The sequence below is a fragment of the Buteo buteo genome, chromosome Z (genome assembly GCF_964188355.1).
Source record: "Buteo buteo chromosome Z, bButBut1.hap1.1, whole genome shotgun sequence".
NCBI classification, from domain to species: domain Eukaryota; kingdom Metazoa; phylum Chordata; class Aves; order Accipitriformes; family Accipitridae; genus Buteo; species Buteo buteo.
The window spans coordinates 3,061,777-3,086,431 of record NC_134204.1 but is presented as its reverse complement, the minus strand read 5'-3'; the positions used below and the strand labels follow the sequence as shown (position 1 = coordinate 3,086,431).

The following is a 24,655-nucleotide window of genomic DNA, read 5'->3' as shown; positions in this document are numbered from 1 at the left end:
GGACAGCATCTACTGAAAACTCTATTTATCCATTACAAAGGATGCATAATTTATGCCTGATGTAAATATATCAGTGTTAGCCCAAGTTTCTCACATTTCTTTGCATCGTTACAAAAAGAAACAACCAACCCTTATCCAAATGAGCCTCTCTAAGGAAGGACTGTGCCTCACTCACTTCCCTCCATCAAAATCTGCACCAAGAACACGCTCTCCACCAAAAGCTAATCCCAAAGGCAAATCCCTGCTGTCATGGGTGCCATGACAATACAGGACAATTAGACCTAGACACAAAGCTGGATGACAGCAGACACCTATGAAGTAGCAGACCACGTGCTGGTTGCAAAAACCAAGCCTGCACGGCCACCCACTAACGCCCACACCTTGTCTCGTCCTGCTTGAGGCGCTGTGCATGTCAAAAATATCTTGAACAGGACCCAAAAGTGAACAGAAGGCAGTGAAGACTCAGGTCACAAAGCACTGAACAAGACCCAGAAACATCCTTAACCCCCAACAAAACCTGCTCTTCAGCAATAACGATATTTATTACATTTACCCAAACCGATATTTGTATGCATTATTTTAAAATAAATATATTTACATTTGTACTGCTTATTGTATTTATAGATTTATACTTAGATTTATCCAAACCATACCATGAGTCATTCATGACCTTAACCAAGCATCTCTTCCCCCACCCAGTGCAACACTCCTACACCACAATGAGGTGTTCAGCTGCACCAGTAACAGTCTTCACACCTCACCTAGGTCAAAATTCATATTAATTTCAGGGAAATACACTGGTTTCTGAAGAGACACTGCAGCCACCTTTCTAAAACCTTCCAAAACCTTTCTAAACTGGCTAAGGAGTCTGAGTTTCCAGAAGATAGTGCATCAGTGGTGCATCAAAGCCAACATCCCTTCCTCCTCCATCAGCCGGTATCTCATGGACCATTCGAGAGCATCCACAGGAAGAGTTTGCTGTGTGTAAGCTTTTAGACACCTCCGCCTAGTTCTTCAAGATAAAGACTTTTTAAGTTGGCAAAAAGGAAAAATAAATCTAGTAACGCAAGACTCTTGAAGGAGTCAGAGACTGTATAAATATTTGAGATACAAATTCGCAGGAGAAATAGAGAGAAGAGGAACTTTGTTATAGTCACAGAAGCAGCTGTCATGGGGGAAGGAGGGAAAAGCAGCACTCAAAATCAGCAGTAAGTCACTCTTTCACTGCAGATGGAGACTTTAGGCAGTGTCCTATATTCAGAAGTGGGGAAAACACCAGTGTGCTGTATTTCTCTCTCTTTTTCAGTGGTTCCTCTCAGGCCAACCCACCTATAGGGAACACAAAATCCCTTCCTTTAGGACTAAGGGTTGCCTCTCAGTATGGCATTTGAAGCAATTGCTCCTTCGCTTTCACAAGGACCTCCAGCTCTTCCTGGAGTGACATTCACCCAACATGCCAGTACCCAAAATATCATGTGCTACAGCTGGTCCGTGCTGGCCTGCACTGCGTTAAAGCAAGCTCTTAGTCCTGGTTGTTCCTTGTTGCAACCCTCAGCTCATTTTCCTGCAACTCCAGCAAGAACCTCGTGCTGGAAAATCCTTAAAGAGAAACTCTTGGTTTAGTGCAATGCCACTAAAAACTAACTCTGAGATGTGTTTCCTTGCAAGTTAATTTTCCACCTATATTTTAGGCTAAAGGTTAAATAACCCTGCTTTTTTTGTAACATGTGCTACCTATTCTTATGAAATTGTGTTAATAGAGAGTTATTAAGGCTTGTTAGAAATGTAGAAAGTAGGAAAATCCAAAATTAATATTTCCATCCTGAAATTCCTGGGTTCAAACTTGAAGAAAACACAATTTTTTAACTTACACAGAAGTCAGAACTGCAGCAGTCATTTAAGAAGGTGGCAGTTCTCATCTGCTGGGTTTTCCCCTTCCAAACTGCAACTTCACTTTGCTTTACAAGGTCAAGAAGCTTAAAACTTCCATAGCCATGTTTAACCAACTGGAAGATACTTGGGCAATGATCTTAAAGCTCCTGCCACGCTTCTACTCCAATGGGCTGTGCAGAGGTACTAATGAAACTCAGCAGGGTTTCCCTCAATCACAAAGAGCTTGTCTAGCAAGTGCAACAAAAATATCGTGCTTAGAGACTAAAAAACTACCTGGATGAAGTGCCAGAAAAAGCTACTGCTAGAGGTATGCTCTTATTGAGGGTTGAACATACACACTTTCTGTCTCTAATTTCTGCTTTTTTGCATCCTTCTGAGGAGATGATGATTACCCTTATGGTTCCCTTTCAACTCAAGATATTCTACGATAGCAAAAAATAGTTTTACTACTGTCAGATGGTTTAGTATGATGTTATCCTGGCTAACATATATTCCTCTGGATTTCTCAGCTGTATTGTGATATTTGTTAAGGTGACAAGGAGAGAAGGAGCATCTGAAATGTAGGTCTGCACTACCAAAAACCAAAGCAAACAAACAAAAAAAACCTCCTTACAAAGCCTATCCCAGAAATAGGTTTTCCAAGGATGAACAGGACATAAGAATTGGCCTAACAGTCAAGACCAGAAGTAGTTGGGTACAGTTAAAGCAGGAGGACACAATCCACACAAGCCGTGACAGGAGTCTAACAGGTTTCGGTCAATCTGTATATCATAGGGAGAAAATGATGGAGGAGAACTGTAAGGATTTAGAGCTTGGGGACAAGACGAATTGCAGGGTAGGGCAATAGCTGGGAAGACACAGGGTGACTATGCTCAGCCAGCACTGACACTGAGAGGTGGAGGCTATTACTGCAATCCACGCAGCAGATTTATTTGGTTTTGACCCAAGTGGCACCTTGGGAATGCAAGGAAAGCGGACAAGCAGAGTTGGAGCCTGAAACAAGAAATACATTGGGCTTCAGCCATGAGAATTCACACTTACTGCAGAGCAAACTGCTGAGACCTGCAGTGTCACGTCAAAGGAAACCCAAAAAAGTCCCAGAGGGAATATGTGCAGTAGAAAAAGCACCCTTCACCATAAGTGAGCTTGTTACTGCTATGGGTGACTCAGAAACAGGTAGCCCAGCGCAGAACAGATGTTGCCCCAGAGAGAAACATCTGTGAGCCCTCCCCAGGCCCAGGAGCCAACGGGGAGCTACAGCTTTCCAACTGCCATCTCTAATCATCAGAGCTGATTACAGGAGGTTTTGGGTTATTACCACATTCAGACAATTTGTTTGGGCTGTTGGAGCCATGCAATAGATTACAGCACTAAGTCGGGGCTCCTCACTCACCTTCAGACTGTTGTATGCAAAATCTTCGTGTTCTGAAGTCACTTCAGTCTTCGTTTCAATTACCTGCATGGATTAAAGAGATTAATTAGTATTTAAAAGCAGCCAGATGAACTGGCACATGGCACAGGATGGCTAGGTACACCTCCATCAACAGCCAACCCTGCCAGCCAACTCAACCATAATAATGTTATTAATTGGCATTAGACGGAGTCCCAGCAACACGTAGCAGGGCAGGGACTGCTTCAGGAGAAAAATGGTTTAATCTCTCATTAATATCTTGACAACTGTGGCTCACTGCAGCTTTCAAACAATGACAGTCATTAGGGGAACAATCTTCAACATAGCAGTTGGGAAGCAGGTTTTTAATCTGCCTCTGTAGCAAGGATGAGAGGCTGGGGAAGTTTCCTGTTCCATGTATTTCCTGCAAATTGCTAGAGGTGATCAGTAAGAATATCTGGTGAAGCAAATAAATAATTACTGTGGATTATTTTGTTGAGTCTCTTATTGCATTTGTCAACAGACACTGATCTCACACTGGAGACAAATAAACAAAATAATTCCCAAACAAAGCAACAGCAGCCCCAGAAATTTCACATATGAAACCAAGAGCGATGGCATTTGCTCAGCATTTTATCCAAGAGCATCTTTGCTGCTTCACGACACCACGCACACAGCACTGGTGTTTCATGGCATGCATCGTCTCTGGTGCTCTGGCCTCTGAACAAGCCACAAAGCCTCGAGTAAAACACATACAACAGATCTGCTATTAAAAGCCCCCTATGCCAAACATCAGCTCACTGGCAGCTAGAGTGCGCTGTATTTTCAGATTCCAGTTGCAAGTCAGGACCAACTCTTTAAGTTACTACTGGTCTGTCAGTAATCTAGAGTTATTTTTATTATTATTTTTTTTAATGACTTCCAAGCAAACCACCCATACTGTAGGAAGATGTTTTCTCCCAAGGAAGAAAGAATATATCAAAGGAATATCCCTGCCCTGCAATACAGAGAAAAGGAAGAACCCATTCTTCTAACAGCTACCTTGCTATTTCTGACTTACTATACCATTTTTTAGGCTACATTCTTACATGATCATTACTGGGAAAAAAAACCAAACCACACAGATTATAACAATATCAAACTGAGGACACAAGCATGACTGACACATCTGTGAAGTGCTTATCAGCTCAGACCACACACTGCTGGATGGGGAGACACCAGGACTGCAAAGAAGCGCTTGAATAACCCAAATCAACCAAAAGACATGTGGAGATGTGGGGTACCAGGGCCTTTCTCTTCACAGTTCCCAAGCACTGACATGCCTCTAGGTTTGATCCAGCCAAAAGGTGCAGCATCACATCCATCTGCAATCCTCCAAATACTCATGTACCCCTTCCTCGTTCTGACCTTCACTAACAAAACTCAGTCCACACTTCAGATTTCTCAAGAGAACGAAACTGGATCAATGCAGGCAGAATAAAATGCTCCAAAATTGATTCTACGTGTCATTGCTTTCTAGATACTTAAGATACTGTCCTAAATCTGTTATAATCAGTTTAAAAAAAAATATATAAATAAATAAAAAAATCAGTTCTCCTGTCCAATTGTCCTTAGCTGCCAAAAAGGTTTCTCTCCGTTTCCCAGATGGATTTGCTGTCCCTTAACTTGAACTTGTCCCTCTCAAACCTCAATCCCTACATCACGTGTCCTCAGGCAACCAAGGAAAGCCAGTTACCAACATGAAATATTAGTATCAATGAAAAGACATCTCTGACCTGGGATTTCTTGCTCTCTTGCTCCTTTTTCTCCAGCTGGGTTTGCAGCTTCTTCCTCTCCTGCTCAAGCTCCCTCACTCGCTTCTGTAGCTTTAGGAAGAGGGTCATATCCATGGCGGCTTTCTCCATCCCGACCTCCTGGAGAAGAACCGGGGAGTAGAAAAAGGAGAAGACCTCAGTCAGGTTTTATAACCACGCACAGTGCCGTGACAGTACATCAGCACCGACCCCAGCCACAGCCAGTAACAGGAGGATCCCAAGAAAGGCAAGTACCTTCAGAGACCAAACTCCCACTTTAAGCACCTATTTTTAATGTCAATAAGCAGTTGACTCATTTTAATAAATCATTGAATGCTTAACAGCCCAATAGGTAAGCGGGCTGATTGGAGCCACAGCTAAGAACATTAAAAAATGCCCTAATGAATCCCTTCCAGCCAAGTATTTATTAGTTGTTTTTTAATTGGCTTCACCTAGAATATTTTATATTACAGCATTTCCCTTTTCCACGCGATTCTTGATAGCCAGGGAATAATTTATGCTGCTCTTTTCTGCATTAAGAGACTGTTGATTACAGGGGCTGTGCCAGACAGCAAAGCACCCGTAAAGATGCATTGGAATGAAAACACTCAGGGCAAGGGTGGAATGAACTCATATCCTTGTGGAGAAGGATTGCTACACAATCATTGCCATTGGTGCTAGGAATACCTACATGTAACAACACTGACCACTTTGATGAATTTTCATCAGTCTTTAAGCTGGTATGGCCAAAAGACAACATTTAATTATATTTAGAGCCCTATTTAAGTCTGACCCTACAAACGAGTAAGCATTTGCCACAGGACCGCAGCCCTGCAATCCCTTTCACACAATTAACAAGGTATTTCGGTAGCACGAAATCAGTTTAATCCCTCACACTTTATAGTCCAACCTGCATTCCTTCTACGTGCTCCCAGACCCACATCAATCATCCCCACGGAGCAGGGCTCTCCTCCCCTCGAGCCTGCCCAATTTACTGTACCTCCACTTGTTGTATTACATCCTCGGTGTCTCCTATCTCAGAGGTTGATATGGATGGATAATTGGAATCCGACTCCAAACTGCTCTGGTTGGATGGGTTTCTCCTGTGCCCTGGTGCTTGCTGCCAAGGAGCGATGCAGATACATAATACATTCAGTGTTTAAGGAAGGATTCTTCATGAAGCGTTGTTTCTTAGAACAAATATATGTCTATATATTAAGGTTACCTTTACAAAAGGGCTGTCACCTTATAGCGGATTCCATTTTCTAGTTCTTATGCCCTACCATAACTTTCATATTAACACAGGGGAATAGTTTAAAATAAAACGTGAAGTGATACAGAAGCTCAGTTTAAAAATTCTGCATGAATTAAAGGCTTTTCATGACACCAGATGCCCGTGAAGTGCGAACATGCAAATCTGAGCTCAAAATTATGCTGTTCACAGCACCCTCCAGGGCTCCCTTTAAACGCTCAACCTTCTACCTAATCCAGCATCACTCTAATTATTACCTAATTTTCAACAGTTCCTCTAGCACTTCAGCAAAGCTGAAGCTAAAAACTTTGGCTTTTGAAATTCTGAAGTCATGTTGTTGGGGTTGGGGCAGGGGGGTGGTGGTGGGTTTTTTTTTTTGTTTTATAACCCAACACCTACACATGAACACCACTGAAACAAAAAGCAAAACATGAAGCATGAACCAGCTTTTGCTGAGATTCACAGATGTCTCTATGCAGTTAACAGAGAAGCGTGAAAGATCAGGCTCTTTTTTTCAAGGCACACATATGGTTCAGCTTCAGTGTAGAAGTTCACTCTTAGAAACATAAAGCACAAACTGCACAATAATGTCAGTTCTATTAAGTGTTTTGGGGATGAGTGAGCCACATTATCCAGCCACCATAGAACAGGGATAATTTCAGTTTTGTTACCTTTATAACAGTCATTTCATCCCGCAAGTTGTCATATCTCTGCTCCAGCCTTGAATACTCTTTTACCAGGTTCTGATAACGAGACCTCTCTTCTTCCAGCTCTTTCTTCATCTGGATATTTTCCTCAACTGTGTTTCGTGCAAATTCGTCTTTAAAATAAGAAAAAAAAAAGAAAAAGAAAAGAAATTGTAATCTTCATCTCCAAAATAAACTTCTTGTAAATATGTGCATTAATATTGAGTAATTAACAAAATGCTCCCTGCCAAGAACCTTTAAAATACATATAAGCATTCTCTAATATTTAGAGACTATTATAATCTAGAGCTGTCTCCTTGCCATTTGGAATAGCTTGAGCTCTTCTGCTCGGAGAGCACAGTCCTCTGTCATTTGAGTTAAAGAAAACTTCCAGCACCTACAAACCATCAGATCTATTATGCTTAACTCAGCTGTGACAGCTCCAGCTCCCATGAGCCAGCCATAAACCCACTTAAGAAAAGACCAACACAGTATGGAAATACATTCATGTTTAAGAAGTGCCTTTGGTACTCGTTGCATTTAAAGACTTCTCTGCCTGCTTCCCACCACCAGATTTGGCATAGGAGCAAATCAACAGTAGCATCTCTTTCTCTTGCCATCATCAACCATTTACCATGGTAAGATTGGGGGGGTTGAAAGTGTTTTATATCCAAAGAAATTCTTTTTTTTTTTTTTTTTTTTTTTTTTTTTAAGAACTGCCTTTTGGAAGCAAATCTGGTCCCTCCCCTTTTTGAGAAACCAGGCAAATATAGTCCATGTGTCCTTTTAAATGGGTGAACACCAAACAAAACCCCTCCACTTGCTTTCCCCAAGCTTCGATGCTCCAAAAGCATCCCATAAGAGATTAAGAAATATTTGCAGCAAGTTTCTTTTTAGCATGTTATTTCCATTCTTTTATTTTGCATTGGGCTGAGAGCAAGAGGTACTTCATGAGTACCACGCAGCAGCAATAGATACATCCACAGAATGATGCGTGATAGTATTTGTAAATCCTGCAACAAAGTCAAAGCTGAAAAGGATGATAAAAAAATAAGAAAGCTCAATACACACATGATAGTTTCTTTGGTGGCTTGGGATTTTCCCAGATTGTTTTCCTCCCTTCGCCATCTAAGACCCTGCTTTAAAAAACACTCACAGACTCCTGTCACATTAGAGAAATCCTTTGTCACAGCTCAGTATCGTTAACTGTGCTCTTCCTTGGATCCTTTATTCATCAATCTTGGGGCGCTGTTATTCTCTACCCTCCACTCCTGGCAGCCTCACTGCCTCCCACATCACCTGCAGTAAATGCTGCAACATAATTGAATTAAAAAGCCCTTTTAGGTACTTTATTCCTTATTTCACCAACTAAACCAGCCTCTGTCTTGCCATCCACCAGCAGGACAGCATGAACAGAACTACCTGCACAACAAAATAATGACAAAAACCACCACAAAAGGGTTGCGGGAAGATTAGCACCTTTCGAGGTAGGAAAAGCACACAGGAAAAACAAGTTACAGGCGAAAACAGCTAAATTCCTCGTTTAGAGGAGGCATTACGATGCTATAAGCATTTTTTCTTACCTTCAGATTGACACAGGATCCTGCTGTTAAGCTCCTCTTTTTCCTGCTTCAGGAGAGCATTTTCTTCTTCCAAGTCAGATATGCGCTATGAAACAAGGCAAAGAATTACTGCTTGCTGCAGGTCAGAGCCTCTGCAGAGGGATTACATTTCACCTGGCTGGAGACAGGGAGCTTTGTTCAGGCTTTCTTTGCTGTTTAAAAGATCTATCCCCTTGTGCTTTGCCAGTTATCCTTTGTACATCAGGAGTTGAAGCATAGGAGAATGGCACTGCAACAACAGAGGCTAACTTTTATTTTCCTGAGTGCACTTCTCCCTTAAATTAATGTTTTCAGCAGAATCTTACAAAATACTGAGCAGCTGGACTTGGTGACCATGATCTGCAGGAGTGAAACTCCTACAAGTGATCAGGTCATCAAGTCAGGGGTTTATCTCCACACCTCGATGGGCTTCATCACTATCTTCAAGTCTTAGCACTGACTTCTGCGGGAAAAAAAAAATCTCCCTCATTGTTTCAAGCAATGTGGCACTTAAGTAAAGATGGATGCAGTGAATGTGAGCAATAATACTAAATAGTTCAGGCTTTTTTAACTTCATGTGTCTTACTTCATGTAGGAAGGTTATAATCACTTTAATGCTTCACACTACTGCAGAACCTCTAGTACAGCGAGGCATGGCATGTACCAGGGCCTTTCGTAATACAACAGAAGGATATATAGCAATTAACACCAAGGATTGCCTAGCAAAAATTAATGAAAACAAACTAAATCCTGCAAAATAGTTTGTTTTGGGTTTGGTTTTTTTAACTACCCCTTTCTTAAAAATAAAGGGAAGCAAGGCCACTTGTCACAACAAGAAGGCTGGACTGACGCTGGCAGCAACCTATCCTGTAATTTTGTTCATCCTCAGGAATTTTGATGCATTCAACAGCGTTATCTCAGAACACAAAAACATCACATGATCAAGTGAAATATGCTGCTACGGTTAAGCAGGATGATTCCGCTGCTGTCAGGTAGGAGAACAAACTGACACATCATCCCAGCGTAATGTCATTCCCTGTGCCTGCTTCATCGCATCCTCTAGCCATGGCTTCAAAGACAGCTACACACAGCAGAAGAATCTCAAGATGCCAAAGATAAACAACGCTGTACACACCATAATAAAAGTTTTCAGTGCCCAAGAACAATAATTTTGCTGTCACCACTAGGTAAAATTTATAGGCAGCCCAGCTGGCACGCATTCCTAGCACAGACTTCAGTCTTCTACACAAGCATGCTCAAATCAAGGTATTTTATCAAATACTGCATATGTCAGATACATACTAATGGTGAGGATAAAAGCACAACGAATATTTTACTGTAAGCCATGACTGAAGCAGTCATATCCCGTGCACAGAAACTACAAGATCCCACCACCCCTCACTCTCCAATCCATTAATTTGCTCCAGCTGTCTGCATGAGACTATAATCTCCTGCATCTCTCTATATAGTAGGAAAGCTGGAGTGTGGAGATACAAGTAGAAGTGAAGAAAACACAGTTTAAGGTATGCAGAGCTACTGGTGTTCTAAATGCTCGGAACTAAGCCATGATTTCAATACTCTGTACCAAAACCAACTACATTCTTTCACTGATGCATCACTTCAAATAAATATAGCAGGCACGCAGCCATTAGATCAGCACTAGTGTCTAAGTTAAGAAGAATTCTTAAAAAATTGGCAAAGAGCTACAAGAGTGATAGAAGGGAAGGAAAACCTGTGCTGCAATGGGTGAGCGAGGAACTTGACTCGTTTATCCCCTCAGGGAAAAGATTAAAGGCAATGGGATTATTTTACTAGTGCTCTTTAATAGGTGCTGATAAAGAACTCTTCTGCCCAGAGGACAAAGTTATGACAATTGGAAAGCAGAACTAGACAAAAATTTGGAGTACTTCCAACTGTGCTGGGGGGATATTTTAGAACTGAAACATTTGGTAGAGTCCGCAACAATTATTGCCAGATTTAAAAATTTCTAATCCAGATAGGGTATCTTTAAGATGTGATCTTAAGCGATTGAACTTTTTTATCACACTCATGTTTCCACATGAAACAAACAAGCTGGAATTCAAAATTTGCGTTTAACAGAGACCCAGTGAGAATGAAAACAGTCCATTAAACACAGGTAGAGGCAAGTGGAGCAGTTTACACAATGGCCAAGTAGCACAAAATCCGTATCTGGTAACTTTGTACCCCTTGCTCACCTTTCTGTAGGAAACAGATCTTTGAAGATGCTTCAAATGCAACGGCACCTGCCTGGAAGGATTTCTATGGAAGATGTTGAGCAGCGAGCACTCGTGATGGTTCAGCCCCTTTTTTGAGGTGTTACACTGGAAGCACCTGTGCATAAGATCTGGCTCCGGTCCTTCCCTATCTTGTGAGGAAACCGTGATGGCATTTAGGATTTTGTTAATAAAATTCCTGGCCAGGCTTTGAATCATCCTAGCTCACCAAGTGAGAAGATTAGGTGGTACCAAAATCCCTAGGAAGAGCTGTTGGTACTCACCCAGATGTGATGTCTTAAACTTTATCACAAAATGGAATAAGGAGAGCTATTCTAAAATTAAGGAGTCAAAGAGAAAAGCTATAAGAAAGAGATTAAAGGACTTTTTTTCAGTAACAAAATCATAACTAATATGGATTTGCAAGAGCTGCTGCCCCAGCTCAAGTCAATAAAATTAAGGCTGTTATCTCAGCGTCACTCAGAAATGTCTGATGACTTTGGGTATCATCTCCAGAGCGAACGTGTCCCACCACAACCATGGCCATGGTGTAATCTTGATATTGAAGGTGAAAAGCGCTTCTCACCTGAATTCAGTTTCATGACACTCCCCACACTTTTGGTAGTTATTAGAACTACTCAAAAAACTCTATCTGAATTTTTCTCGGAAAGCGTTTTGGCTAAACAAACATTTCCAGGGAGGAGACAGGTCTTCTCCGTCTTCCCACTGAGAAGGAACCAAAGGGTGCAATTGAAAGCCATTGTCAGAAATAGGAGCCTGCACTGCTCAGCAGAAATGCTATGGTTTATAATTAAACCATTTATTGTCATGGTAAAGTACATAGTATTTGCTCTGCAGTAGGCACTTCTACAACAAGGGAAAGCTTTTGCTTTGTTTTCCTGCTTTTTGAAAGCATTTCTTTGGTCATTAAATCAACCTTTCTTCTGAGTGCTTGAAGGGGATTTGCAATCGAGAACAAAAAGAAGCAGTTTTTCCCCAGCTGCATCACCTTCAAAATAAAGCATCCTTTCAGGCTCTAAAAGCCTGTGCTGCAGCCAACTAATGAACTGAGCCTTGTGCCAAAAAGGATCTTCATATCTGGTGCTGGAGAAAAGAAAATCACTGATTCCATACATCCCTGTGTGGGTGCAATACGTGTGCAAAGAGTGAGTAACTGCTTTTCTGGCAGCTCTTAGTCCAGGCAAGAGACAACACATGTACAGGCTGAATGCCCTTTTGAGAAGCCCACCCAAAAAGGCATTTCAGCTGTGCTAGTTTTTCAGATTAAGTTATCCTGACCACACAGTCCCCACAGCTTCTCACCCAAACCCACCATCTGAGGGCTTATCCAGAGGGGGAGGTTGGCCAGGGCAGGTGCTGCTGGGTGAAGCACCCCAGAAGAGCCCCATCTGGGCATTCTTCCACTGTAATAAAAACACAGCTAATCCCAGACCTTTTGGGTTTTTTTTTTAATCTCCAAAAGCAACTTGTCTTCAGGTCATCACACAAAAAGCGCTATTCTAGAGTAACAGCTGCAAATCAGCTTTTTCTATGCACTGCGTTGAGTAGAAAAGCCCTAAGTTCCTTCCAATAGCAGGATCACGGAAACCACTTCAACAGTTGGTGCAGAAGAAAGATCACGGATTTAACCTGAACAATCACAAGCATTTGCAGCAGGAAACTAAACCCATACCTTAGTGCCCTAGGTTATGAGAATGGGTGTGAAGGTTATTCAGAATGAACCTGACCAAAGACATTCAGGGTAAAAGGTCAATTTTTTATTATTTGCAAAAAATCTCTACGCTCTGAAGTCTCTTTCTCCCACTAGAATGCTTTCTTGTACAATGGTGGCAGTGTTGGACCACCTCCACCTCAAGGGATTTAGAAAGCATTGGAGTTTGCTTGAAGAAGGAGGAAAAAAAAATTTTTTTTAGTCTACATCACAGCTCCAAACCCTATAAAGGCTTGTAACAACCAGCCTAACTGGTGCTGGACAGTGTCTCTGCTTGGGAGGGACAAGGTGGTCCCCACGCAGGTTATACTCTACATATACCTACAACACCAGCCTCAAGGACCAGCTGCAACGGCCATGGACTGCATGGCAGAAACCAAGCCCTCCTGTCCCATACCATGCTGGGCTGAGGAAGGACATCTTCCTAATATTGACAGCATCTACAACAGCCTTCTCCAACATTTTGCATTACAGGTCATGAGGAATCACAGGTTTGGGTTGGAAGGGACCTTAAAGATCGTCTAGTTCCACCCCCCCTGCCATGGGCAGGGACACCTTCCACCAGACCAGGTTGCTCCAAGCCCCATCCAACCTGGCCTTGAACACTGCCAGGGATGGGGCAGCCACAACCTCTCTGGGAAACCTGTGCCAGTGCCTCACCACCCTCACAGTGAAGAATTTCTTCCTTATATCTAATCTAAATCTACCCTCTTTCAGTTTAAAGCCATTACCCCTTGTCTGACCACTACGTGCCCTTGTAAAAAGTCCCTCTCCAACTTTCTTTAGGCCCTGGCAGGCTGCTGTAAGGTGTCCCCAAAGCCTTTTCTTCCCCAGGCTGAACAACCCCAACTCTCTCAGCCTGTCCTCATAGGAATCACTGTATATACACGAAGCCCTGGCATATCCACGGTTATTAAGCACCCTTATTTCCAGATGAGTCTGGGTTTGGGGAGCTTCTTCGTGGTTGGCAGTGCAAAAGGCATCAAGATGGGGCATCCTCCTGCCATGCGGCAGTCGCTGCTCCTGCAGGGACATTCACCTGTCCTTGCTGCCCCACAGCCTGGTTAAAAGGCAAATTCTAGGGGCATTGAGTGACTAAAAGAAAAAAAATCTTAACTGAAGATAGAAATTCTTGCCCCTTCAGATTTACGAAGGGTGAGCTTTCACCAGTGTGACCGTCAGCAGGAGACCTACACAACACGAGACGTGACAAACAGACGTACCTTTCTCAGTAGGTCTTTCTCCTTAACGTAGCTGTCTTCCACAACCTTCCTCTCCCCATGAGCTTTTTCAAGCTCCAGCCGGAGGTGCTCCATCTCTTCTTGCAAGCTGACAAGCTGGTTGCCATCACCCCGGTGGCTCTGCTGATATTGCACCAGTTCCTTCTTCAGCTTTTCCACTTCAGAGGAGTGGGCTGACGTGAGGATAGAGAGCTGCTCGTTCAGAAGTTTGTATTCCTTGTTCTGCAACCAACATCCCAAACAGAAGAAAATGAGACCGCAAGCAAGATCAATGCATGCACTGATGCACTACAAAAGTAACTATTAAAAATCCTTGAGCATGGTGGGTAACAAACTTCTGATAACAAACATTTCCATGCATACGCTAATAAAGCTTACAAAACTAAAAACAATTTCAAAACTGTGACAAAAGCTCAATAATATTTTGGTAAGAGTTACACAAGCATTTGTTAAATTGATGTTACACTTGAAGCAAACAAAGCTTGGTAGCACTAGCAACCAAAACAAAAAACCACACTGTTATTACAGCTTCCATACAATGTTGCTTCATGCAACTGGTTTGCAATTTTTTTTTTGTCTGTAATATTGGGCTTGCAGTTTCTCCTTTTATTCCTGACTCCTATGTCTCAGGAACACCTGGGGTGACAATGCACTGTAGCCTCAAGCACAAAGAGCTCCCTAAACCCCAGCTTTAAGTCATGTGCCAGCTCAATTGTCTCTTTATTTGCTCAGATCTTCTCTTTTACAGCACTTAGCAACGATTTGCTCCCAAGTTTTGAGACCTGAAAATTCAGCAGCCTCATTTCATTTTTGTTGTTCAAATCAAAGCCAGTGGGAACTACATTGTGACTAATAAAACATCATCACTATTAGCCATCCTCAGAAATGATAATGAATTTACTGAAGCTCTTGGTCCGTTGTGAAGAGCCTACCATGCAGCTTTGCTAACATTTGGTAGATAATCATGAGAGCAAAACAACTGTTTTGCAATTTAAAACAGTCTGGTTCTTAAAGTATAATTTTTGAAAGTTTTCAATACAGCTTTAATGATCTGGGCTCTTATCACTCACTGTACAACAGATCCAAAAGGCTTTCCTTTCTTAAATGGGACTTTAGTGGATATCTCATCCAGTTTCGGTCTTTCCTGGAAAGCATTTGGCAAGAGATCCTTGTCGAGACCAGACGAGCGTCCTGGTAATCTGCAATTTAGCCTTTTGCTGTTTCTCAGAGCTTTAGTCACTAGCAGTGTTACGCCAGCTCACGAGAAACTGCTCCATCCACCCAGAATTGTTTAGTTCACGTGGAGGCTAAGAAAAGCTTGAGATGAAGAAGCCAGAAGACAAAAGTCTTAAAAGACACAAACATATAATTTTAAAAAGTCAATGGACTCGGGAAGTCCTGATATATGGTTTTTGACTGGTCAGGATAAGCAGTAAAGGTGCAAAGTCACAGATCCCAAGATACAACTTCTTCCTGTAAGATGTTCACCAGAGTCAAGTAAGCAAGAAAAACATTTAAATGCAAAAAAGTATGACCTATCTCTGTAATAGAGTCAAAGGCTCTCATTAACTTCTGTACAACAGAGTTAGTTTTCAAAGAACTTTATAGCCTGGAAAAGAAAAAAAAAAAAAATCTTCTAGGTCTACGCAGGTTCCTTCAGACCAGACAGGCCCCTGTACAAATGCATGGTGAGTTGGTGGATACCAAAATCTCCACCCTTACTTCAGATTAGTCTCTTTTAGATTCCCAGTAAGGCTCATAGGATCATTTCTTCTACCATCTCTCTGATCATCCTTTTAGCCCCCCTCTTAGGTGACCTCCCAAAGCCCCCCTCTCTCACTGCAGTCTCAGTGCTACAAAGCAAGATTAAGACACATCTCAAATGGAAAAAAACGAGTAAACGAGGGACATCAACACCTTTTCATTTGCTCCCTTGTAATGGATTATTAGCGAACATAGAAATTCAGCATTCATGTGGTATTAAGGAATTAACATTTCTGCATGACCAAAGCCATTTCCAAAGAGATCTATTCAGAGAGAAAAGCTTTACAGAGGATGGCAATAATCACTCTGGTTCACAAATCTCTGCTGCTTCCCCCAATTTCACGGCTTTGTGTCCCAAGGTTTATGTATACGATTTTACATACCAGCCAACTGAGGTTTCAATCCAGAAACAAGATAAATGCACAGGAATGCTTTTTCTTGTTATTAGCTACTAGAGACAGGACAGAGCAGCTGGATTGTTCAACAGACCCCGTTAAACTTGAACTTCCTTTATTTTAAATCATTATCCAGCCCAGCAAAGCTGTGACAGTCCTGCTTTCAACCCAGGCTCTGTGAACCAGTCTAGAGTTTATTTTGCTATCAATGGCAGAGACGACAACTTCATCACTACTGTTACCCAAACTAGTTTTATTCACAATAAATGCTCACAGAGATACTGCCGCTTGCAGAGACAGCGTAGGGAGCTCACTGTGACTCTAAATGTTGGCTGCATGAACACATAACACTAAATTAGGTAACAGCCTTAAAAGTGTCTCAGGCAGCTACAGTATACACATTTAAAAACAACTCACTTAACTGAAAAGAACAAAAAAAGGAAGAAAGTGGTCCAACGTGGATAGAAAAAAGTGGTCCAGTGTGGATATTTTACAGCAAAAGAGATATAAACCTTTCTTGTGTATGCAAAAAATCCCTCACCTGATTTAGAAAGTGAATTAAATAGGCCCAGTTACGGCTGCTAGAGCGTGTGAGCTGAGGCTGACATACAATAATAGGCTTTAATGTTTTCAAAGAAAGATCTTCTCTTCCTCAGGGGCACACGGACTATTGCATCTCTCTATTCATGCATGAGCTAAAGCAGCAGAAATAGAAACATTTTCTTCCACAGCTAGTCAGCAAATGATACAACTGCAGCTCTCCAGGTTACCTGCAATTTTTATTTTTTTTTCTTAAAAAGTTAATTGGCATTTTGAGAGGTTATGTTTATAGACTAGCAAGGACTGAAATCAAGATACTTCAGGGAAACTATGATGCAACAAACTCACTGCTGCCAGAAAAAAATCCAGTGCACTGAAAAGGAAGTCTACTGGAATGGTGCTCATTAGCACTTCCAAAGCATCCCAGGGAAACCTGTCAGTCCTGAAATTAGCTCACTGGACAGACTACCAGGAGTAATACAGAGCAGCAATTCTTTCCTGCAAAAGTTACACGGAAAGCATCAAAGTCTGCGCAGAGACTGAGGGAGACCAAGACGAGCTCCAGCCCATTATTTCTGCCTACTTAAAAGCTCTCCCCGTGTCCTTCCCCAAAGTAGACCTTTCTGCTGCTTTCATAATCCAAGACAGGAAAGCCCACATTAACCAAAGATTGGGGGTTTTTTTTATTGTTCCACTCCACACCTTTCCTAGCAGTAAGTGACAAGGAATTGAAAAAAAAAAAATTAAAAAAAATGAATACTGCAGCTCCACTGCCAAGTCCAGCAGCCCAGCAGACCCAATGCAGATGTTCACACTCATCGCACAAGTCCAGCCCAAATACATGGACCTGAAATGACTTGTCCTAATTAATTCCACCAAATACCCTCCAGATAAAGGGTCATATCAAACAGGTTTCTGATATATAAATATAGAGGAAACCTTATGCCTAAGGTTTTCCGCTCCTGAACTACAGTTTGTCTGCAAAATCTAAGTATGCAAAGCAGGCATTTTAAAATCAAACACCACATTTGAAAGTCAGGCTCTACTGCGGTACACGCTTTGCAGCCAATTAATACAGCAATGAAAGCGGCCAGCAGTAATACAAATCCCCAGCTGTCTTGACTCTGCAGTATCTGAGCCAACACAGTCATTTCTCATCATCTTCATCGCAGGACCTCTCATGTCATACAGGGATGGGAGAGATTTAAGGCAGCAAGGAAACCATGTGTGATGTATAAGGGTCCCCGACAACATCCCAAACAGAATGATAAACTGCAATTACTAACAACTGGTACTACAAATAAGTAGGTATCCTGACTTACAGAGAATGTTTCTCCTGCCTGTAAAAAGGCTGTTTAAGGACATAGGTAGATATGAATTTCCTGTTGATGTTACTGGATACAACTGGGTCCTAACTGAGCACTTCTTATACTCATCCCTGAAGTCCTTGTACAGTACTGGGAAGCAATGTAGAGGGCATTCATCAGAGTAACTTGCACACGTTAGTATGTGGGAAAACCCTCCTAAGTGTGTAATCAAACTATTATTCTGCAGCTCATTAATGACAAGTAGCAATTGATGAAGACCTCTCTGTGATAAAGCAGTCACAGTAAGACCATCAAGCAACAGCTTTGAAAATTGCCATTTTATCTTCTTCCTCTAAGTCCTTCTGGGCAGTTCTCACAACAATTACGATGCCGCTTTTGCGGCTTACTGAGCAAGCTCTTCAGACAGCAAGGTGGAGACCCCACATCCACGTGCAACCGCACTTCCACGGCAGTGTCCCACCCTTTCAAGTGTCTGGCCAGCAGTAGCAGAAGGCTGCCACCACCACGACATCCATCCCAGACAACACAGGCAGATAAAATCCTTCCTAGGAAGGACAACAGGAGACAGGCAGAGCAGAAACAGGACCACACTTGTCCCGGCACAGCTCAGGACTTACCTGCTCATCGATCTTCCTTTGAAGCTGGACCACCTTGTTCTCCATGCCAATGTTGAGCTTCTTCAGGTGCTGTGCTGAGCGGGCCTCGATCCTCAGCGCCTTCAGCTCCTGCCTGGCCTTCATGCGCCGGTAGTAGCACTGCAGGACGATGGTGGCACCCCTGACCCGGTGGAAGCGAGTGCGGGCCAGCCAGCCACGGGCGTACTTCTGGAGGATGGTGGCTTTATGCTCCGCGAGGATCTACAAAACACGTAGAAACGGGACAATCAAGGGAGAAAAGTCAGCCCTAAAGGTAGCAGCAGCCCTGGTTTGGCTGGAACACGGCACTCGACGCTTCCCAATCTGCCTTCAAAAGGGCTTCTCCTTCAAGCAGGAGTGTCCTGGTAGGACAAGGGCGATGGCTGGAGATAGAGACTGTTATTTTGCATCCTCTGTCATAGATGGGAAGGGGTACTTCAATCCCCTCTCCTGGGGGGTTTCTCCAGCCACTGCACTCAACTGATGCAGGCAGGACACATCCAGTCCTCTCTTCGGAACCATGCTGCTCTCTAAAAAGAGTCAAGACCTGCTTGGCCAGTGAAATGAGGGGATATGATCCTGTCTGGTGAGTAGACAGCTCGATGGGGACAGGGGACATTTGGGCTCAAGACAGACTTCATGGACCACCTCAGAATCGTACTCAGATCCACAAGTTCCATAGCTAGTGGAATAAATAGCCATTAACAGACACACCAACACTCAGCAATAAACTTACTGTCCCTTCAGCATCAGATATAACTCACACCAGAACAGGTCTGTAGATTTTTTTTTTCTTTGTTCCACCCCTGCATTATGATAATTTATACTGCAGATAAATGCTGTCCTGGTGGGATTTCTTATCGTGTGGATAACCTTCAAATAAAACTCTGGAGTCCTTTCGCTACAGTCTGCAGCCAGTCCTCTTGCACGATTCAGTTTCTAGAAACTTATATCTGTTTTTGTGAAACTTCTGGCAGTTTTGGATTGAATCTCTCCCCAAAAATTTACAGCAATCTTTTCAGTAGGTTGCAGCTGAATTCCCTCCTCTAAAACTGAAGGCTGATGTATTAGAGGTACAACCAGCATGTTGTTAATAACTTTCTTCACGTTGATCTATGCTGCAGTATTATGAGGAAAGAAATACCAGGAGAATTTAAAGATTACAAGACACTTTGCTGTTATTAGTTTGGGATAAGTTGTATCAGAAAAGGTACCATATCAGCTTCTCTTACAAATCTTTTGTTTCACCCTAAGGCTTTCTCTGCACTTGCAAATTTTAATTTAGAATAAAGGGATTATGTGAACTTAGGATGCAGTACCAGTTACTCTGAAATGAGTTTTGTACGTCTCCAACCTTGGCACTCTTACAGATAAAGTTGGGGATGCCCAAAGAGCTAGAAGAAATCCTACTGCATTGCCTCAGGGACCTATTCCAGCCTTACAGCAAAGTCTTGGTGGGCACTGGGCATGCCCTGACCCCATGGAGCATCACCTGCAGCCCTGCATCTGTTGCTGAGCGTGCTCTTGAACCGACACCTATATCCAACACCTATATCCAGGTGCTCCAGAGATTAAGGATGTTCAGATTTGAGAGGCCTGACCTTCAGCCAACTTCTACGCCCTGTTAAGATTTTGGGTTGCCTTGAATCTCAGAGTTTAAATGCTGGACCAGCTGCCTCCCCTGCAGAGGCTTCCAATTTAAAAAAATAGATGCTGAAAAAGCAGTGGCAGCAGAAATTCCTGATCACCAGCATCCAGCTGCTCTGTTTCAGAGGACATCCCTGATCTCTCCAGGGGGTCACCGGGTGCCCAGGTAACCTCCATCATCTCCAGGAGCAGGCTCTGCTCTCCTGGCTCATCATGCCTCTGACTTCTTTGAGTATCCTGGTGACCACAATTAGGCATAAATTTAGGTGACTACCAAAGGAAGGCTGGATGCGAGGAGTGGACAGAAGATTCCCCAAAGCTGTTCTCGGTTTCCTGACAGACAATTTCTCACTGTATCACTTGCTGTAATCAAACCTTTGCTTCCTTGCTTTCAGCTCCTGGTTTAACACACAAAGCTAACGGAGAGAACTAATTAAAAAGGGATTTCTATCAATAAATGACTTGATGTTTTCTATGGCAGACCCTACTGTTCTTCCTACCATACTGGAAATAGCACCTGCAGCACAGCTCAGACACCAATTTGGTTTGCCAGGGAGGTTTTTGCAGAGTATGGGTTAGATCAAATGACATTTCCAGATTTCCACAATGCCTTCCGGCATCTGAATGACTAACTTCATTTAGCTGCTCCGCTGGGGTGCTGCTGCCAAAATCATTTTTGCTTGTACAGCTTTAAATGGCAATGCTCGCCGTCAGTGTGTGCTCTCCAGAAACGCCAGTGGCTGTCGGCTTTGTAAAACATCAAAATGGCCACAATAAATACAGCACCATGCTATGCCAGCAGAGGTAAACATAAAAGCTCTTGCCACTCTTTTCTAATGCAAAGACACTCCGTGGAGCCATACCTTGCGATAAATCCTCCTGACAAACATGCCCCGAGCAAAAGCCTGAATGGTGATGGTTGCGTTGCGGACCCTCTGGAAAGCTCGGAGGATCCGCAGCATTCGGTACTGCTTCTGGAAGATGATGGCAGCTCTCGTCCTCCTCAGGTGCTCAGCAAGTCTGCAAAGCATAGGAAAAAGGTTAGCAGTTAAACTAAACTTCCCTTCTTTCTGTCGTAATAAGTTTTAAACTGGACAAGAGAGAAAAACCTTTCGTCCAAAAGTAGCTTGATGGTATTCAAGAAAGACCATCCCAGCAGTAGGGCTAAAAGAGCAGCTGATAGCATGTCTCCATTAGAATAATGGGAACACATATGCAATCAGACAGCATCCACAGCACCCAAGAGCACTACAACAAGAAATCAACACACCTCATTACTCCTAAACAGCATGAAAAAACAATATTTTCCAGCTTTTCCTTTGGTTTGGACCCCTCTGCCTTACGTACTTGAGCCAATCAATGTCCAGGTTGGCTCCATCACTTCCCTAACTATAAAAAGCAAGTGTCACAGAGGGTATCTACCGTCTCAGTGAAAACAGCAACAAATTGATTTGACATTTAAACCAGTGTGCAGTGGTTTGGCAACATTCACGAGCAGAGCCCCAAGCAATTCAGAGAGTAAATTACGAGGGACACGGTCAACTCCGTGCCATGTTGCTCCCACTCTCCAGCTGAATTCATGTTCAATTTGCTGTTACACAGGTTAATAAATGCCCATAAAACCTCCATTTAATTTGATAATTAGCTTGTTTTGCTGAATTCATGATGCATTTATTGCTCTCAGCATGAAGCATTATACAGATATTTGATCCACTACTTTATTTTGTAAAAAGCATATCAAAACTGTAAAAGCCATATCGGATTGGCTCATATATTCTCTTCATCAAGGATGATGATTTCTCATTAGGACCCGCTGAACCACAGCTTATTAAAGAGGACAAGGGATGGTCTGTTTCCAAAAAGAGGAGAAAGCAGTTATTCAGATGACATCCATCCCTATGAAACCTGCATGAAGAGGTGAAAATCATGTTGAAGAAACACTGCAGCAGGTACTTTCTGCATATCTGCTTCCAGCCTCTCTTTTAGCTCATACTCCATCACTTCAACATCACCAGGGATTCCTCCTCCCCTCCTTAGAGGGATGGTTGGCTGATGCAAAGTCAAATATAGAGTCCAAGTCTGTAGGTGTGCATGGAGAGCCCATCGGAGAGGCTAAAGTTAATCACCGACTCTCCCTTTTTCTTAACCTTCCTCTTATTGCTCAGGTCTCATTTGGCTTGTCTTCAAGTGAGCTGTAAGACGGCCGAGAGGGACTTGCAGTCACGAGCCTAGAGAAGTACGTGGACTTCTGCAGACAGGAAAAACTCTGTGCTCAGTTTTAATTAAAAGTCACCAAAATGCCCAGCTTTGCTTATTTGAGACCTTCTATGATGCCAATCCCTTTCACAAGCACAAGTAATACCACAAATGCAGTGAGCATCTCTGACATTCCTCCAAAATACGGTATGATTTAGATGAAATCCTTGGAAGGAACCTGGAAGTTCTTCGCCTTTGGTTGCTTCAATAATTGATAGAAGTCAACATTCATCCAGCAATCAGGAGTGAAGAAGTGACTGTGCAGAAGCCTCATAGCATACAGGTGGCATCTCATGTTGCCCAAGTGCAAGTAGAGTTAATTGGGCTGCAGATTAGGTAGCAGCACTTCTGATGGGCAGATGCTAACTCAGAGCCAGGGAGAACACTGCTGCTCAGAACCAAACAACGTAGCTAATGCACTACAGCTTCTCTAAGCAGAAAACAAGAAGGGAAACAAAGCTGAAAGGACCCAAATCCACTCCTTGTTCCTATCTGCAAAGTGCCCGAAGCCACCTTGGCTAGATACAGGAGAATAGCAGTGTTTGACCTGAATAAGGGGCATAAGATGCAAGATGACCTGTGTGTTGGGATGCTGTTACGTTGCTTTACTGCTCCCTCACACCCACCCCACACCCGCTACCAGCAGCCTACTCTCCAGTGCAGCGTATCTACAGAAATCCCAGCAAGCCACCGACACAAGGTAGCTTGAGGTTCCTGCACACAGAGAGTTAATTGAGCTCTATTATTCAGTACTGTAAATAGCCCCATTGCCAGTGATTTGGAGTGATTTTTCTCATTACAAAAGGATACAGCAAATCAATTCTGAGAACTCCCCTTGGATATCAAGGGAGCACAAACCTGGTCCCTGCAGAAGAGGAGCGCATACCAACTAGCAAAGTGCTCACTGGCTGATCTAAATGCCCTTTGCCAGAAGTAGTCAGAGAAAAGTATTAGTTCTGTGAAACACTTCCACTTAAATATCTCAGAGTACTTTAGTCAGCTGATTACAGCCTAGCTGCCTATGCTATAGCCCTGGCTCAGCACCTAGAAATTAAATCAATATAAATATGAAATCAAACTGAGACAAAGAATTTTAATCTCTTGCCCCCAAATAACACTGGAGAGAGGGGCCAGGAATGAGTCCTTACTTCAGCACAGAAACTTTCGCCACGGTACCTACGTCCACAACTTGGGTCTTGTTTTCATAGGGCTGAAAGGCAACACCCCGTACAGAGCATTTTCAATGTTTCTCATATGAAACCCCCAAGTTTAAGGCCTACAAGATGGAACTGACTCAGAATACAAGTGCCCAGAAGTGGTCTTCCACTTGATCTCCCAGCTAGCCCTTTCTCGGAGGGCTTCCTAGCACCCACCTCCGGGCCAGGTGCCCACGCGTGTAGCGCTGGATGACCATTGCAGCTTGTCTCAACCTTTTGTACTTGACCCTCTGCAGCCAGCCCCGCACCGTCTTCTGAATCATGATTGTGGCAGCTCTGAACTTATCCGCTCGCAGTTTCTCCAGATATGCCACCTGGCCTGCACGGAAAAAGATCTTGGTACGTCCAAACTGGAACTTGTCTGGATCCTTTTCAAAAGCATAAAGGAAACTAAATTTAATTAAGGCAAACATTTTTTTTTTCAGTCTATGTTGCTCAGTAGATACAGATTAAAAAACCCACTTTGAATCGGATTTATCAGCTTAGCTCGCATCTCTTCTTAATTGGGTGATGAAGATATTAGACTCCAAACTACTTGAGCTTCTATATACCCATTGAGAAATGCAGCACTCGGATTCAGTCTTAAGTTCCATATATTTACATAAATTTTGAGTGTTTTTTAGTTTGGAGGCTTTTGTTTCTTTTTTTCTTTTCTTTAAAGTTAAATAGAGCAATGCAATGCCAGAAGACTTCAAGAAAAGATTTTTCTTGAAAAGATTAAGGCTTATATCTGCAAAGTCATACATGCACTGCAAATGGCTCTGCAGCCAAGGGAAACATTTGGTGTGTAAGGAGAACGGCTTTTGCAGAGAGGAACCCAACTAAGTTCCTCAAAATCCCATGAGGAAAACAGATCAAAAATTAAAACGTGGCTAAGGTGCTGTGCGCATTCTGGGCTGCTCAATAGCAAGAAACCTTTGCATGCACATTTTCAATTTAAAAATAATGCACATGAGTGAGTAGTAAGGTTTTGGTGAGGAGAGGTAGCAAAGACTTCTTGTTTGCTTACGGGAAAAAAGTCCCAATCTACAGGATGTTTTTTCTACATATT

At 42.8% G+C, this 24,655-nt stretch overlaps 1 protein-coding gene across 1 annotated transcript in view; it reads right to left on the bottom strand.

Moving 5' to 3' along the window:
* Nucleotides 1–24,655, bottom strand: part of MYO5B (myosin VB) — a 149,716-nt gene that overhangs the window by 24,821 nt on the left and 100,240 nt on the right. The window contains exons 18-26 of the mRNA XM_075019778.1: nucleotides 23,761–23,972; nucleotides 20,995–21,151; nucleotides 18,467–18,706; nucleotides 13,805–14,044; nucleotides 8,598–8,682; nucleotides 7,000–7,148; nucleotides 6,077–6,196; nucleotides 5,059–5,196; nucleotides 3,287–3,349 (exon numbers count right to left, since the gene is read on the bottom strand). Coding sequence (XP_074875879.1) covers nucleotides 3,287–3,349; nucleotides 5,059–5,196; nucleotides 6,077–6,196; nucleotides 7,000–7,148; nucleotides 8,598–8,682; nucleotides 13,805–14,044; nucleotides 18,467–18,706; nucleotides 20,995–21,151; nucleotides 23,761–23,972 — 1,404 coding nt within the window. The remainder of the gene's footprint in view (nucleotides 1–3,286; nucleotides 3,350–5,058; nucleotides 5,197–6,076; nucleotides 6,197–6,999; nucleotides 7,149–8,597; nucleotides 8,683–13,804; nucleotides 14,045–18,466; nucleotides 18,707–20,994; nucleotides 21,152–23,760; nucleotides 23,973–24,655) is intronic.